Raw genomic sequence first — 16,811 nt, forward strand, 5'->3', positions numbered from 1 at the left:
TAATTCAGATGTAAAGAAGGCAAGATTTAAAGATGTTAAGAAAAGTTTTGATTCCACGTAGGTGCTTGATTGGTTTAATATAGAATTGAACAGCTATGTAAGTTGGCTTTTAAGCCTAATGTGTACTGTGGCCCCTAAAATGAGTGTAAAAGGGCAGGTTTTTGTGGGGCGTACTGCCTAAATTAATGCTCCACTTTGGCCTATGCAATTGCTCCAATTTTGCAAATAGAACATATAATGTACTTTGCTCAATTTGAATTATGCTTGATTTTAGTTTATGTGATTGGCAGGCGCCTTCAAGATATCGATGCGACATGACATTATTCAACACACGATCTCACAACTAATTTGATGGATTATAAACTTTTGGTTAAACATGTACCAAATAGTTATATTTTAACTTTACTTTCTACGAACCTATCTTAGTTATTTGTTAATCAAAAAACTAATCCATTTCTTGTCCATAATATTTTATGTAATTAGTTATTTGTAATTTAACTTACTTAGTTCTATGGTTGTTTAACCACTTAGATATATATACGTAGGTATATTTTGAAGTTGCAAAAGATTTGTTATATTATTTAATAATAATCATATTAACATGATATATTAAATCTTTGTGGAATTATAAGACTAGCATATTACCTTCAAAACCATCTATTTCAATTTTACATAATATATTATTCACAATTTTCTCTACACGTGGGCTTGATCTTTAAGTTTGATACAATATTAAATTATTCTTCTATCAAAAAGTTCAAGTTTACAAGTTATGATAAGATTAATCTTTTATAAATATTCTTTATTCACGAGGGGCTGACACGTTTAATAATACATGATTCTAATATGTCTTAAAAAACTATGCGATTTTTTTTTTCTTATGATTTTATTGTTTCCTTTCGGCCTAAATATAGACTCAATTCCCATTTTTGCCCTTAAAATTTGGTATGTTTCATACAGTTTCTCAATTTCAATTATTGTCCTTCAACTTCACTAGAATCCTTTCTAGACCGACAAATTTGGTTGCTAGCTTAATTATTCGAAATATCAGAAATTTGAGGAGAAAGAAAAGATAGCTTTATGAAGTTGCAGAATAATGTGTTTTTGTTATATATAAATTAATAATAATAACACTCATGATTATTATAATTACCGATATGAGATAAACGATTAAGACATCTTGTTCTTTATTTTAGAAGTTCAAGGTTCAATCCCCAAAAATCATATTTGTTATACTAAAAAATTATGCTACCACATAAAATAAGAACATATTAATTACTATCATCAAAGCCAGTTGGTGGTATGCCAAATATGAGCTTAGCTCTCTCTATAGGTATATGTCCACGTTTATGTGGTTTGTAACATGCGTTATTCAGTAATCATTGTTTTCGTTTTCTGTTTTTTTCTTAATTATTCTTATTTGTTTATAATTTGTTGAGTATATTTAACCTTTCTAAAAAATACGTTTGAATTCTTAGCGAGAATTACCTTTTTTTTTCTTTTTCAAATTTTAACTTGGATTTTGAAAATGTTTTTAAACATAGATGCAAAAAAGAAATAATATGTGAAAGTAGTATTTACACGCTTGAAAACAGAATGAGACCTAAAAATGAAACTTTTCTTAGAAATTTCACTAAAATTTTTAAATGTAAGAAATTAAACAAATAAAAAAAATTAGTAAAAACATAAAACAAAATTGTTATCAAAATAAGGTTATCTAGCTATTGTTTCTTTATGTCAATAAGCAAAGAGAATTAAGAATTTTGCTTTAAGAATTTTGTACTAATAATTAATATTGATTAATTTCTGGATTTACAGGGCACGATATGAATCAGGAATCATCCCTTTTTTAGTCAAATTCAATCTCATTTCTGTCCCCAATTCTAATGGTAATTAATAACCATTAAGTAGCAATCTTTCAAAAGTTTGCCAAAATGTTCAAATGTCTAATTTAGCTTACTAGACTACTAATTTCTTTGGTTAAACCATAATTTTTTGTACCCTCGGTAACTTTTATTTTATTTCATATGGTCGAATTTAGTAATTAATTTAATTTACAGTTTGCAAGTTTCATTTATTTATTATGATTATTTTTTACTATATCTCCATAGTTTGAATCTCAATAATATTATTCTGAGAGTCTCATTTTAGTTTTTAATTTTATATTTAGAAAAATTAGGTTTGTTCACTAACACTATCTTGGGGTTTTTTTTAATTATAAAAAGTCAATTTTTTTAAAAAAATAAAAATAAAGGTTAGATCTTTAGGTTGGTCTATAACTATTTTACTTTTGGTTTTCTGATTGTCTTTAAAATAAATATGTTTTCTAATAATTCTTTGCTTTTATTTTAACAATCTACCTAAAGTTAATTTTTGAAAATGATTTTTTTTTTTTGAAATTTAACTAAGACTTTAAAACGTGTTACCAATGAGGTGAAAAATAAAACAAATAAATTTGGTAGAAAACAAAGTAGAAATAAAAAAAGAATATATAATATATATCAAACTAACACTTATTAAAAAAAAGATGACAATATAATTAAGTATCTTATCTACTTGAGTTGTGCTCGAATAATTACAAACAACACTTCAAATTTTTAAAATTAATTTAAACTTTCAAAATATTTTATAGAGTAGGTTACAAAATAGTAAATATTAATATTAATAGGTAAACTTAACTTTTTTGAAAAATAAAACACTTGAAATATATATATTAAATTTTAGTAGCATTGATGTTAGTTTTATTGCTATTATTATTTTTTCTGAAAGAAACCTATATGATAGCCATCAAATGATACATAAAAATCAATGCATGGAAGTACGGTAATGGTAGGTCAATAATGTACCACCAAATTAAAATTTTCACAGATGAAATAAAACTTTAGCTTATTCTCTCTCTAATAAAAGCAACTATAATTATATATGATTTTTTTAATACTATAATTATATATGATTTGAAATGACTTATTTTGTGCACATATAAATCACATTACATATTATTATTCTATTGATTTATAATTTATAAGATATTTATCCAAAATAATCACAAATTCACTTAATGTTATTAATCCGATTGTGTTAAGTTAAACATGAGCGGGCATAAATGAATTTTATTATTTTAGGTTAACTACGATTAAATATATAATTGAAATTTCTAAAATACATAATATACAAAATTATTTAACAATCAATATACTTTCTTATTGGATATTGGATTAAGTCAACTGTAAAATTGAAAAAATCCATCAAACACAATTAAATATATATATAGTTTCAATTCAGAGCTTAATATCGTTAAGTTATGATGAAATGATAGTTACATGAGTGGTGTATTGTGAATGTTTAACTTAACTATTTGACTCAATAAACACGTGATTTTGTCATTTAATAAAGAATTGATGTGTTCAAATACATATAGCTCTAATTGCAATCTATAGAAACCTATAACAATACCTTGCTCAATGCATTTGGGGCTTTGTCTAGTCGTAGGAATGTTCTCTAGATCAATGTGTTTGAGGCTTTTCTTTGGGATATATATAGTCGGAGAGGAACAATCGATACTTGATGGATACAAGCACTCCAATTTCTCTTAATTGGAGGACTGTCCCGTAACTTTTTCATTTTTATTGTATGTTTCTCATCTACCTTACTCAATGAATTGGTGTCTCTTTTCTATCAAGAAAAAAAAAAGAAACCAATAACAATACACAATATAAAAAAGAAAGAAACTGTGGGCTTATATAAGTAATGAATATTTTACGTTACAACTTTGGTCAAATTTTAATTTAAAACATTTAACCTGAGATCAATGGATAAGAAAGGCTCTAGTTCTTACTACCATTCAAATATACTTTGAGGTCAGTCTCTATTTGTATGAAATTATATTTTCAAGTCTCAAAAAGTTTAAGGATGTATTTGAGAGTGATTTTGACATGACCAAAATTATTTTCAAAATCACTTCCCTCTCCATTGGTCATGTTTAACAAATTAAAAAATTGATTTTAAGAAAACTTAAAATCAATTTAAATTGATTTTTAAGGTATCAATTGTATTATGATTTTGGAAAATCAATTATACTTAAATTTCTTTTTTCAAAAGCACTCATTATTCTCCAAAAAACACACCCTAAATGTCTTAATTATTATTTTACGGATTAGTATGATAAAAAGTATTTATGAATTACTTTATTATATTGAGAGATATATATGCTAGTAAGAATTTTCATTCAATGGAATTTTGTTGTAAGATATGGAATACCTTGAGTAATGAATTAAGAAATGTAAAAGATAGTATAAACTCATCTATTAGTAACAATGTTACACTAAATATTAAACTGTTAGAAGTGATATGATTATAGTTTAAGTATGGTCAGTTGTAACTTAAAAATACAGCTTGATGATATATATCAATATTATTCACTAGGACTTCTCCTCATTTCTTGACATTCCTTGTATATTATAATGCTTTAGATTCTCTAAATGATTGATATTGGTTTCCAATCTTAGCCATGTGACAAATGATGGATTTTTTTTTTATTATTATTTTTTTTATTTTTTGGAAAAAGACCACTTCATTATGTATGTGAGAAACATACCACAAAAGAGGGAAGGTTTAATAAAAGCTCCCCAATTTAGAGAAATTATAGAAGGATCATAATTACATAATAAAGAAGATTTTGATGACCAAAGAGATGCACATGGGATGATTCTTCCCGATGTTAGCTAAAGATTTTTCTTTATCTGCGAATATGCGACTGTTCCTCTCGAGCCAAATATGCTAGATTGTCGAACTGATCGCATTACTCCACAGGAACGTTCTCTTGCTAGAAAGAGGTTTGTCAAGACACTCTGAAATAAAATGATCGATACGTCTTAGAATTGTAGTGCAAATATCAAAAGTGGAGAAGAGATTATTCCATAATCTAGCTGATAGTGGGTAGTGAAGAAGCAGATGGTCCAGTGTTTCCGAGTCTGACTTGCGAAGGGGACACCAACCAGGGCTGTTATATACGTTTGGAAGGCGCTTCTGGATTTTCTCTTGAGTGTTAATGCCACAGTACAAAAAGAATTTACACTTCCTGAGAATAAGAAGCTTCCAAAGAGCCGAGAAGAAGGAAGGGGGAGTGAAACTGCTAATGTTCCGGAGACTGCCTTTGAAAGATTGCACCAAAAAAAGGCCGTTGTTGTAGAGGACCCATCTAGGAGAGTTTGAGCCTGGAAGGTCCGAGGGGCAAAGGAAACTCAGTGGTTCTCTGTGATCATATAATCACATAAACTTTGATTGAATCTGATTTATGGAATATTGTTGCAACAAACTTTGAGGAATACTTATGAGTACTACATAAACTTTCTAGGATGCTCTCAATACACTTGAATTTACTTTCCTTTTAAATACTTTCACTGTTCAGAAAGCACATTCAACTTCTATTTTAATGGTTTAAAAGTGATTGGTTCCTCATTTCTTTCTTATGAATTTATAGGAATATCACCTTTAAATTCTTCAAAATGAATGAGAAATGGTTTGATCCCATGAATGGTCAAGTATTCACTAGATCCCAAACTAATGAAACAGGACAAAACAAAATTCTCTTTTGGTCTAGGGAAAAAAAGGAAAACCACATCATTTAGATTTTGCCTCAAAAAAGGATCCACACAATATGAAACTCTTAAGAATTGCTCAAACTACTATCAAATTTAAACTTATAGAATAGACATATGCATATCTATAATTAAACTAAATCAATTTTAGACCTAAAACAATTGAATTTCGTCAAATCTAAACATAATTGAAATAAGTTTACATAAAGTAATTGAAATTACATGGGTTGACATGAATTGTTTTCGAAGGGTGATGATAAATCCATAAATAGGTATTTGGTTTTGTAGAAAAAAATTGAAGATAAGGCTATGGGTTGAAGAGTGTGTTGGGATTATGCCATTGGAAGATGATAAAGTTACTGACCCCACCAACCAAATTAAACAAATTTTTCATGTCATGACCCCTTATGTTTCCCAAAGCTTATGAGTTGCTGACACAACATTTTGCCAGGATGTGAGACCACTAATTTCTAATCAAAATACCCCAAAGCAAAATGAGTTTCAAAACTAGCTACCCATCTACATTAATCCAAGATCACATGTGAAAACCACTATTCCAACACTATCAAATTTATATTTTGAGTGGTGAGTTGTCACACAACCCAAGTCAAAGGTTGTCTCTTCTTTTTTTCTTTTTTTCTTTTATAAAAGAGATATCATTTTGAGATCATTCAATGTGTTAGATGAAGAACTTTATACAATACCTAAACTTAGTATTGAAATGGGCAATGAAATAAAATTAATATAGTCAATAAACAAGAGAGAAAAACTACTAAAATCTAAAGAAAGGGGTATCATCAAACTAATTTGATTGAATAATAATATTTGATATTACTTCATGAGTTCGAAAATAGCTTCAATAACCATTGCACCTTGACACTGAAAGGCTAACATCATTTTATTTTTGGCTATCAAACCATACAATCTGTCTCATCCTTCATAAAATCTAAATCCATTTCAAACACGAAAAATAATCTCAATTTTACGAAAATAATGAGTGAAATTTGGGCCGGATGGCCATTGGTTAGGCCTATCTTTAGTGAACAGTTTTGGGCCATTAGCAAATGACACATGCGGCCCAGGCCCAATTCGTTTAACGAAAGAAATGCAAAAGCCCGTTAATTGTCTTCACTGACCGCCGTTGTCCAGTTCCCACGTAAACAAACAAACTCAACAAAACCATGTAATAATGATTCAATAACCGTAAAATTTTTAGTGGTATCGAATATGGATATTCCTTCTGTTTGACACATCCGAATCTATTAAAAATAGGATCCACCAGTATCAAAAAGTTATTTATAGAGCTAAAATTATAGCATAAACAAAGGAAAAACTAATAGTAATTAACCTATATCTTGAACCGAGAGGTTGTAAGTTCGATTCTCCACCTTCCCCTTTTCTACTAAAAAGAGAAAATGAAGAAGAGGGAAGATAGTACTTTCATATTACATCAAATTTTCTCATTCAATAATATAGAGATGGTAATTCAAAATATAATAAAAATTAAAATATACATCAATAATTCAAGATTAGAAATAAAAATAAAGAAAATGTCCAATTATAATATTTTGTCTATATATTTAAGCATTGTGTCTACGTAGTTTTGAACCTTGAAAAATTGATAACATTTCCTAGGCTTTATTTTGGTCTTTTCTTAGCCCAACAAGTTTGGGGATGAAATATATATAAAAAAAGAAAAGCAATAAGAGATTGTGTGTTTGGGAGTGAAAATCACTTTTGGCATTGCTAAAATCACTTCCCTTTCCATTAATGATGTTTGGCAAATTAGAGAATTGATTTAGAAAATCTTAAAATCACTAAAAATTGATTTTTAAGGTATCACTTGTATGGTGGTTTTGAAAAATTAATTATGTTAAAATCTCTTTCTAAAATCACTAATTTTACCATCATTCACAAACACACCCTAAACCTCTAACCTCTAAGAAAAGTAGAGAGCAAGATGTATTAATCACTGAGCTCATGTTGGCGGTTAAATGCAATTTTGATTCTTAAACATTCATTTTCATTTCATTGTGGTCTCTAAAATTTCAAAATGTTTATTTTAATCATTGAACTTTTAAAATTAATCATCTTGGTCCCTCAACTTTCATAATAATGTCTATTCTAGTTCCTTAAAAAAAAAAAACCATTTTGGTCCTTGTTATATTATTTTCTCACCGATTACCCACTTACCCAATATATATACTCCTCATCTTCAATTTATGCGATTTGAGTACATGAATTCACGTTATCAACAATCAAAATAGATATAATGACCAAAATAGTTATTATTTTATAGTTCAAAAATTAAAACAAACCATTGTAAAGTTGAAGTATCAAAATAGAACAATGTTGAAATTTCCAAGAGCTAAAAAAGATGTAAACTTTATTATTTATTTTAACATAATTCAAATGTTTGGACATTTAACCTTTACCTAAGTGATAGGTTCAAATATTCTGATCCTCAAATGTGTAATATATAAACTCCACCAAGAATAAAACTTGGCCCAACTAAAGCTGAAATTGCACTACAAATTGGAGGGCCAAAATTATTGTTACTATTATCATCATTATCACTATCATATATATTTATTATAATGTTGAAGGATAAAGTGTAAAGGGAGTGGTAAGTAAGATATATGCTTGAAAATGGTATATAAAGACAGACAAGTATAGGCATGTAATGTTTTAGGACCACAGCATTTACAAAATGCCCTAATTTTATGCTGCAAATAATTTAGTGGTCCTTCCTTGCATTAATGCCTCAGTATTGCATTCTTACACATATGTTGGGTTTTCTTCCACTCCCTTTCACTTCAACCCTCTTCCTCAATATTTCAAATTCTAAGGAAGAGAGATAAAATAATTACCTTTTTAGAAAATTAAATCTTCCCCCTTTGAGTTTTGTACCTTTTTTTTCTTCCCATTTACCAAATGTAAAGGTAGGTAGGTAAAACATTAATTCCCAATTATTTCCAACACCCAAAACTTTTTTAAATCCAAGTTTGACTAAGCAAGGAAAGAAAAAAAATAAACTTTTGAATTCATGTGAGTTACACTCTTACATTTAGGGTATTAAATCAGATATATGCAACAACCAAATTATTCAATAGAGATTTCTTTGGTGCTATCTATTTTTATTATTATTATTATTTTGTGTTTGTGTGATGTGTGTTGGTTGTGTGTTTGTATTGTATGGTACATGAGAAATTATAACAAATAGCATAATTTTATATAAATCTACCCCTTCAATAATTATTGAATAATTTTTAAATAAATTATCCAATAATGCTTCAATAATTATTCAATCCTATTCAATAAATTATTCATTTATGTATTAAAAAAATAAAATATGGCCCTTGGTATGTATTTTTTCTTTCTTTAATGAAATCTGCAAGTTATTAGTTAAATAAACACTTCTGAATTATATAAACACAGTCAATAATAGTTTCACATTGTACTAACAATATATTTAAATAATTGTTGAATCCTATTTCAGCAATGAACCCAAGCAATGAAATTCAGTACATACTAATAAACTATTGACAACCATTTATTTTTAATTATTTTCTCTACGTGAGTCATAACATTTTTATTTTTGAAACTAAATTGACTGTTCAATTATTATATTCAAGAAATAACTAACTCTAGTGCCAAAAGAGTATAGTTCAACTAATCAACATATATTCATCGATCAACTCAAAAAGCAATTTTTTAGGTACGTCATTATTGAATCTTATTCAATAATTAGTTATAACATGATGCCTGCAAAACTATAACGGGATGATTTTACAATTTGTCACTTTTAAAACGGGCCTATACATACATTAGGTTTTGTTCAATTATTATGCATAAGAAATAAGTAACCCTAATTTTGGGAGATATATAGGACATATGGGGTGAGATCCAAATTACTCAAAGGGGGGAGGGGACTAATTGGTAGGGTTTTAATTCCCTAGTTGTTGGAGCTTTTTCCTCAAATGTGCCCTTTTAACATTATTTTTATGTTGATTATTAATTTTCATTATGAATATTAGGTTGGAGAAATTAGGAAAACTTGAATAATGAGACAAAAGAAGTGCCCTTTAATTAATTTAATTTATTGCTACTTAGCTAATTGGTGATAAGCTCTCAGCCATTAGAATCCAATGAAAATAGATTGGTGCATGGTGCTCCTCCAAATGGCCAAATAGTGACCCATTATTTGTTTTTCACTAATTCTTCAAATCAATCAAATTGATAAACTTCACATCATACCATAACTCCAAAGTCTCCCATGGCTTGTTCCTCTCCACCATTTTTTCTCTACCTAAGGGACTTTTTTTTCTTTTTTTTTTATTAAGGTCCATTTCTTAATCATTCTGTCTTTTTTTTTTCTCTTACATGGAATTTCATTTGGGTAACTTCATTTTTTCAATATAAAAATAATTACAAATATAATATAAAAAAAAACAGAAACTTGTTAATCACTAATTAACCTGATTTTATTCTTTAAAAGAATTTGAAAGTAAAATAAGAAATACTTAGTAAATAACTTTATTTAAAATAAGAAAAGGCACATAAACCATTTGAAATTTGATTTAAAAAAGGAAAAAAAGATAACTTTTCAAGAACATTTAAAACTTATTTATTTAAATTCTTTTAGTACCTTTGAAATATTAACAAAATTTCAAAAAAAAAAAAAAGGTAATTTTTTAGTCTTCAAAATTTGGAATGATAAACAAAAACATTAGAAGAAGCTCATAAATAGTTCGAATTTGATTTGCTATCTTAATTATTAAGGAGTTGAGCTATTTTTTTCAATATAATAGTTGAAATTGACAACTTAAATTATTTATAGTTGGCATCTAATAAGTTCAAAGGTTCAACTTTTAAATCATAGATTAAGTGTCTATTTTTGCTATAGTGCATGTTATGGGACAGAAAAGACAGCTAAACAAAATGCATAGATTATATTTACCCAATTAAGCAAAACTTTTCATTATTGCTAACAGAAACTAATTTCAACCGTTGAAAAAAGTTTAATTAATAGAAAATTTAGATTTGAAAGTTTCTTAATACTTCCCTTAATTGACAATAAAGTCTTAATCTAATATAAGGTTAGAGTATCTTGATCACCACCTAATTCTCAACTCTAATATACAATTAGGTTTTCATATCATAAAGCTAATTACCATCCTCTTTTAAATGTCTTAAGTCAGGATTTGGACTAGAAGAAACACATGTGCCCATTACTTGATTGCTGACAAGTAGGGGCTTCACAACTCATAAAAGTACCCATAGGGTATACCATCGATAGAGCCTTATGAGTCACGCAGGTCCCGATATCTTTTTACTCTAAACAAATATATATATTCAAATTTTAAGATTTCTTGGAGAGTTCATTTATTTGCCCGACTCTTTCCATTCTATTCTTATTCTTTTGTTCCAAATTATGAAATCTTAAAAAAGGAAATTATGTTTGGATTGTCTTAAAGAGTGCACTTTTTATGGGGTTGTAAGCATGATATTAAATTTTCGTCAATACAGTCGACATTTTCATCGACATTTCCTTATGGTCCTAGGTTCGATATCGGCAAGATTGGCGAATCGACATTTTCATTGTATAGTAAAAAAACCAATAAAATATAAAAATTATCAACAAAATATCACTAATATGAACCTAATCTTAATATTACTAATTTTAACTTATTCAAAATGGTGAAATATTAATTTGTTGATTTAAATATTTGTTTGAATTTCTTTATTTTTATAATTTTTTCAAAAGTATCCATCGACTTCGATACCGAGATTTTATCGACATTTTCATAAAATTGATACATTTTCATGGACATCAACATTCAAAACATTAGTCGTAAAGAAGAAGAAAAAAGTTATAATTGTTATGTATAGGTAAAGTTCTAATTTGTCTTTAGTTCAAATTTTCTTTCACCCATCTAACATTAATAAGAATGACAATCACGTTAAATAACTTTTCAAGTAAAAGAGAAGGCTAAACACATAATTATCAAAGAGGGTTTAGAGAAACAGAAACCCTAATCAAAGTGGAAAAATGGTTGAGACGTCGCCCTATAATTTGGCAGGTAGCTCTATCGTTGGTCCATTTCTGTTAATTAAATATTAATGATACCAAAGTGGAATGCTTCCCATTAAAGGAAAGTGGAATTAAAAAAAGAGGGTCAAGCATTACACATGCAAAAAGGCTTTTAGATTATGATGATTAAATCTAAAAACATTATTATTCTAATCCCTTGTTTTTAAATATATATATAGATAATGTACTAGGAAAGACATTGGAGATCCCTGTCCCTTTGCACTTTGCTTCTTTAAACAAAAAACAATAATACAAAGTACGACCAATGATTGAAACTAGTAAAAATTAAAAAAAACAAAAAAATACAAACCCTTTTTAATTAAATTAATAATTATAATTATATTGGTGTTAATGCAATAGAGAATTTGGAAATGTGCAAAAAATCTAATGTTGCGGCCAAGGCAATATTCTACTTTCTGCTGCTTTCTCCGAGACAGAAGATAGGGAAAAAAAAATCTTTTGGTCGCTGTGATAAGACGTTAGATTCATGAAATTTACAGTCCAAAGTGAAACAAAAAAAAAGAGGGAAATCGATCAACAATTAGATTGGATTACTTATGCCCAAAGAGAATTTTTTTCAAAGAATAATAACGTTAATTAAATTAAACCGCGTTATCTTATCCCATCTCTCACTCCCCACCCCCCCCCCCCCCCCCGGCCGCCATAGCCAAATTTCATAAAAGCACTTACACACACAGAAACAGAAATAGAGAGAGAGAGAGAGAGAATTTAATGTGTTATTCGAGAAAGAAATTAGATTAAGAGAGATGGGGAGTTAAGGAAATAAATAACTAATTAATAGGGATTAATGGATTAATTTGCTTTGTCCTCAAAGAGGGCGGGCTTCTCTCTGTGGTCATCTCATTAATTGATTCATTTCAACACTAAGCTAATTGAAAAAAGAAGGAAAAAAAAAAAAAACTAGTTCAGCTACCTAGCTTGGATTTCCGTATCAGCTCATGGAGTTTTATTATTAATTACTTGGGGGAAGGAGTAGTAGTAGTAGTAGTAGATCAAGAAGAAGAAGATGACCCATTTGAGCCAACATTCATATGTAATTCACCATCTTCGTAGTTGTTGTTGTTATTGGCGGCGGCGGGGACGGTGGCGGCGGCTGCGGCGGTGGTGGTTGTGGTGGTGGTGGTGCCATTGGAGTCGCCGGGCTTTTTTCCCATGGTGTTCTTGTTGTTATGCATCCAAACTTTGAGAACCCCTCTTTCGACACCCACTTGATTGCAAAATTCGTGGACTAAATCGTCGTCTCGTTTTTGCATTTTCCACCCCACTTTTTCCGCGAATTGGAGCATTTTTTCCTTCTGCTCGTTGCTGAATTTGGTCCTGAACCGTTTCCGCGCGTGTGGGCTCGCGGAATTCGTGTGCGCATTGTTTTCCGGCGGCAGCCCCGACAACCCAGTCGACAGCGCCAGCAGCATGTGCGGCGCGGATGGGTAGTACGACGACGAGATCGGCGGCGGCGACGCCGAATTCGGGCTCCGGTTCCCCACGGGCGGAGGCGGCGGGTGGTGGCGGTGGTGCGGCTGGTACTCGATCACATGTGTCGCCGCCGTGTTGATGGCCAGAGTCGAGATTGGGTCCTCCGGGTCGCGGCGGTGGAAGTTGCGGTGGCAGCCGCACGCGGCGCACTTGAGCGACGTGGGATCAGTGGGCGTAGCGGATGGAGACGGCATAAACTCCCCACACCCATCCAACGCGTGGGCTCCCAAACTGGCGGCGTGATTTTTGAGACATTCTTTGTAAGTAACCACCACCGGCGGTTGGGGTAGCGCCGCCGCCGGTTGACGGGCGTGGCTGTGGTGGCGCTTCAGTACGCCGTTGGTGAAGGGCAGAGACTTGGCCGAAGAGGGCTGGATCCGAGTGGGAGTATCACAGTCGGCGTCAGGAGATTTGGTGTTACTGCTAGTAGTGATGGCAGAGGCAGGGGCTAAATCCATGGCTCAAAAAACACTCCTCTAACTCTAAACATTGGAAATTTTAAGGTTTGTGTAAAAATTAAGATCATTACCCATAGCCATGAGGAGAAACAGAAAAGTAAGAAAACTTTTGGATTTATGCCTCAATTGGAGAAAGGAAGAAGAAGGAGGAGGAGGAGGAGAAGGGGGGAGGAAATTAGGCGAAAGAGTGTTGATAATAAAAATCAGAGTTTTTGTGGTTGTGGTTTGTTATGTTATGTTAACCCAGTCGTTGATTTTTAACCCTAGTTATAATCTGTGGTTAAGTTGGGTGGACCCACTTCGAGGATAGTTGTTGCATGTGTAATAAATATACCTCAAATACTACAACTCGGTAGTAAATAGTAATGTTTCTGTTTTTTACACTGTCTCTCCGCTACTTAATTTCAAATTTAATTTTCGGGTTCTGGGAAATTAATGAGTCAGACTTCCGAGTTATTAGGCCTTTTTTGATTCAAGGTCTTCCCAACAATTATGGCCGAGTCAGGGCTGAGTTGACCCGGGTAATTTATTATTCTATTTTGATAAATTAAAAAAATAATAAAAAAAAGTTTCTTTTTTTTATTTTAATTTTTAAACTATAGCTGATGGAGGACCAGAGACAATACACTGCAACCCCATGTTAAATTTTTTGCCAACTTGCAGTAAGGACTGGACCGCTTTTAAAGTTACCTTTTATTTATTTTTATTTGTGTGTGTGAGGGAAGTTTTGATATTGGCAGCCCTGTCTAGTGTCTCTGGTCTCTCTACTTTTTTTGATCCTTGCGTAATGACGAAGTTGGTGTTGGATTTGGAATATAGGGGGAAGTGGGGAGGGTAGATTTGTCTTTTTGGGGATGAGTGGTGGCGTGGATTTAATGAAACCCAGTTGGATATTACGGCTGGAACTGGAAGGTATTTATGTCGGCTAGAAAGGAATTTTAGGACGTTGAAACTTGAAACTTGAATCCGGGGTTTTGTCTAAAGAAAAACCCACATTTTAGTGTCATGCTAAACGACATCGCTTTGAGTCCCTCGGTCTCGCTTTAAAAGGGAGTTTTAATTTTAAATTTGTTATTTATTTTTTTTTTTGAAAATATGTCTTGAAAGTGAAACCGTACTGTAAAACTGGAAATGTCCTTTTCAGTTTGACGAAAATGGCCTCCTAGGTACCTACTATTTACGATACTACCCTCCTAGCTGTTTTTCTGTTTTTTTCTTAATTGTACATCATGCTTGATGAGATGAGGCTAAAAGTTGGGCACCTTAATCAAAATTAAAGACTTAAATAAAGCCTCGTTGTCCCCTTTGCACGCAATCATTTAATGACACGTTGCATTCTCTGACTTCTTCAGTGCACACCTTTTGGAAAAACTGATTTTTGGGGTTTTTACTCCACGGAACCTCTAAAAATTTAGATTTTATTTTTATTCAGGTCTCCGTTAACTGTTTTTTTTTTTTTTTCCATTTTTAGTTTTAGCCCTTACAACTCTTAATTTTACTCCATCTTCGGAAATATTTATAATTAAAAAAAGTTCATTGATATGATCAAAATTCTATCTACTTACGTATCCGACAAAAGATAGCGTAGTTGCATGCATGGAACTTGGAAGAACGAACTTAACACTAGTGTGATGCTTTGCTAAAGTATTTTGATGCCTAAATTAGAATTCAGTTTACAAGATGTTACTTTTCAGAATAGTTTTACTCCTCTTTTTATAAGGTAGCGATTTGGGAAATGTGCTTTGAGAAATTCGGACCTTACTGTCGGGCAAAGTTCCAAGCTGGTTGTAGAAATACTCTAACATGCAAAATCATACCATTATTGTTCTCTCATGCAAAATCGTACTTCTATCAAATGTCAGCACATATCACATCGGGTAGACCCTAATGAAGGAGAGTGCAGAAGCAGGATTTCTCTTCTTGGGGACATGCGAGTTTTCCCACCTTGGCCTATTGAGTTTACACTTAGATTCTCAACTCATGTTGCGCTCGTGGATTTGCCCATATATCTTGTCGAATTTTAGCCCATAACATAATTATTTTAATTATACTATTATTATATATATAGAGGTGATAATTTGATCTTCTAACATTTTTCGTAGTAAAGCTAATTGAACTATTATTTGTAATAATATATCTTTAAATATATGCAATACTGTTAATATGTTGTCATATAAAATTATTGTTACGATGAACCAAAAAAGAGCTTCACTCATCGAGATATTAAAAATTGTTACTCAATAAATATTTTGAAAATTTTTTTATTAAAAAGAACCTAAAATTTCATCGACCAAAATACTAACTTTCAAAAAAAAACGTTAAAATATTATTGGTTTCCTTTGCGGAAAAAAAATTATTGGTCTGTAAAGTTTTCATATATATTTTATAATTTAGTCTCTAAAACTCTAATAAATTTTCTTATTTCCAATCAAATTTTGAAAAAAAAAAATTTATTAGCCAACATTCATGATTATATCAAAAAATGTATAAAAGTTTTTTAAAATCACCTCTAAGATTTTGTTTTAATCTTATGGTACAAGAAGTTGGGGTGAGAATCCAAACTCAATACTTCCTAATCATTATGGCTAAACTAAATTTATGTTGAGAAATTTTGTTTAATTATTTAATTATAGTTGTATGTAAACATTAATTAACAAATACAGTAGAGCACGCCCATTTATTTTTGTAATTTATGAGTAGTAGATAGAGTAAATTCTGACTTTAAAAAGAATTAAAATTAAAAAATTTTGTGTTGGGTGATAGAGGTAATAACTAATCGGAGACCAATGATAGAGCTGTTAGGGTTTTTATTTATCGTCCAAACATACACTCTGCATCGAAACTCCCAAAGCAAGCTTTTCCGTGCTTTCATTCTCACTCAATTATTTCTCTCTTTTTTTTTTCCCAATAATGACCCTGTGGCTGTACTCTATTTTAATTTTTAAGACGCAAAATATATTTAATTCATAAATTCATACGAATTTTACTTCAAACTATAAAATATATTTTAGTCTTTTTATCTTTATTTTATTTCATAACGTGGTTTTGAGCATGTATCTTTACATATGAACACGAACATTTATTTAGATTAAAATATCGAAGATGAGTATTAAACAAGTGTCAAAAATAATGTACCAATGATTAAAATTACAATTCGTTTTTAGAGTC

General features: G+C 30.6%; 1 protein-coding gene across 1 annotated transcript; it reads right to left on the reverse strand.

The window, feature by feature from the left end:
- Positions 1-12,466: 12,466 nt before the first annotated feature.
- Positions 12,467-13,873, reverse strand: LOC148212086 (zinc-finger homeodomain protein 8-like). Its single transcript, XM_088122330.1, has one exon. The coding sequence runs from the start codon at positions 13,641-13,643 to the stop codon at positions 12,705-12,707; it is 939 nt and encodes a 312-aa protein (XP_087978456.1). The 5' UTR covers positions 13,644-13,873; the 3' UTR covers positions 12,467-12,704.
- Positions 13,874-16,811: the final 2,938 nt, after the last annotated feature.

This window comes from Momordica charantia, assembly GCF_013281855.1.
Source record: "Momordica charantia cultivar OHB3-1 chromosome 4 unlocalized genomic scaffold, Mcharantia_2.0 BLBB01000004.1, whole genome shotgun sequence".
Taxonomy (NCBI): domain Eukaryota; kingdom Viridiplantae; phylum Streptophyta; class Magnoliopsida; order Cucurbitales; family Cucurbitaceae; genus Momordica; species Momordica charantia.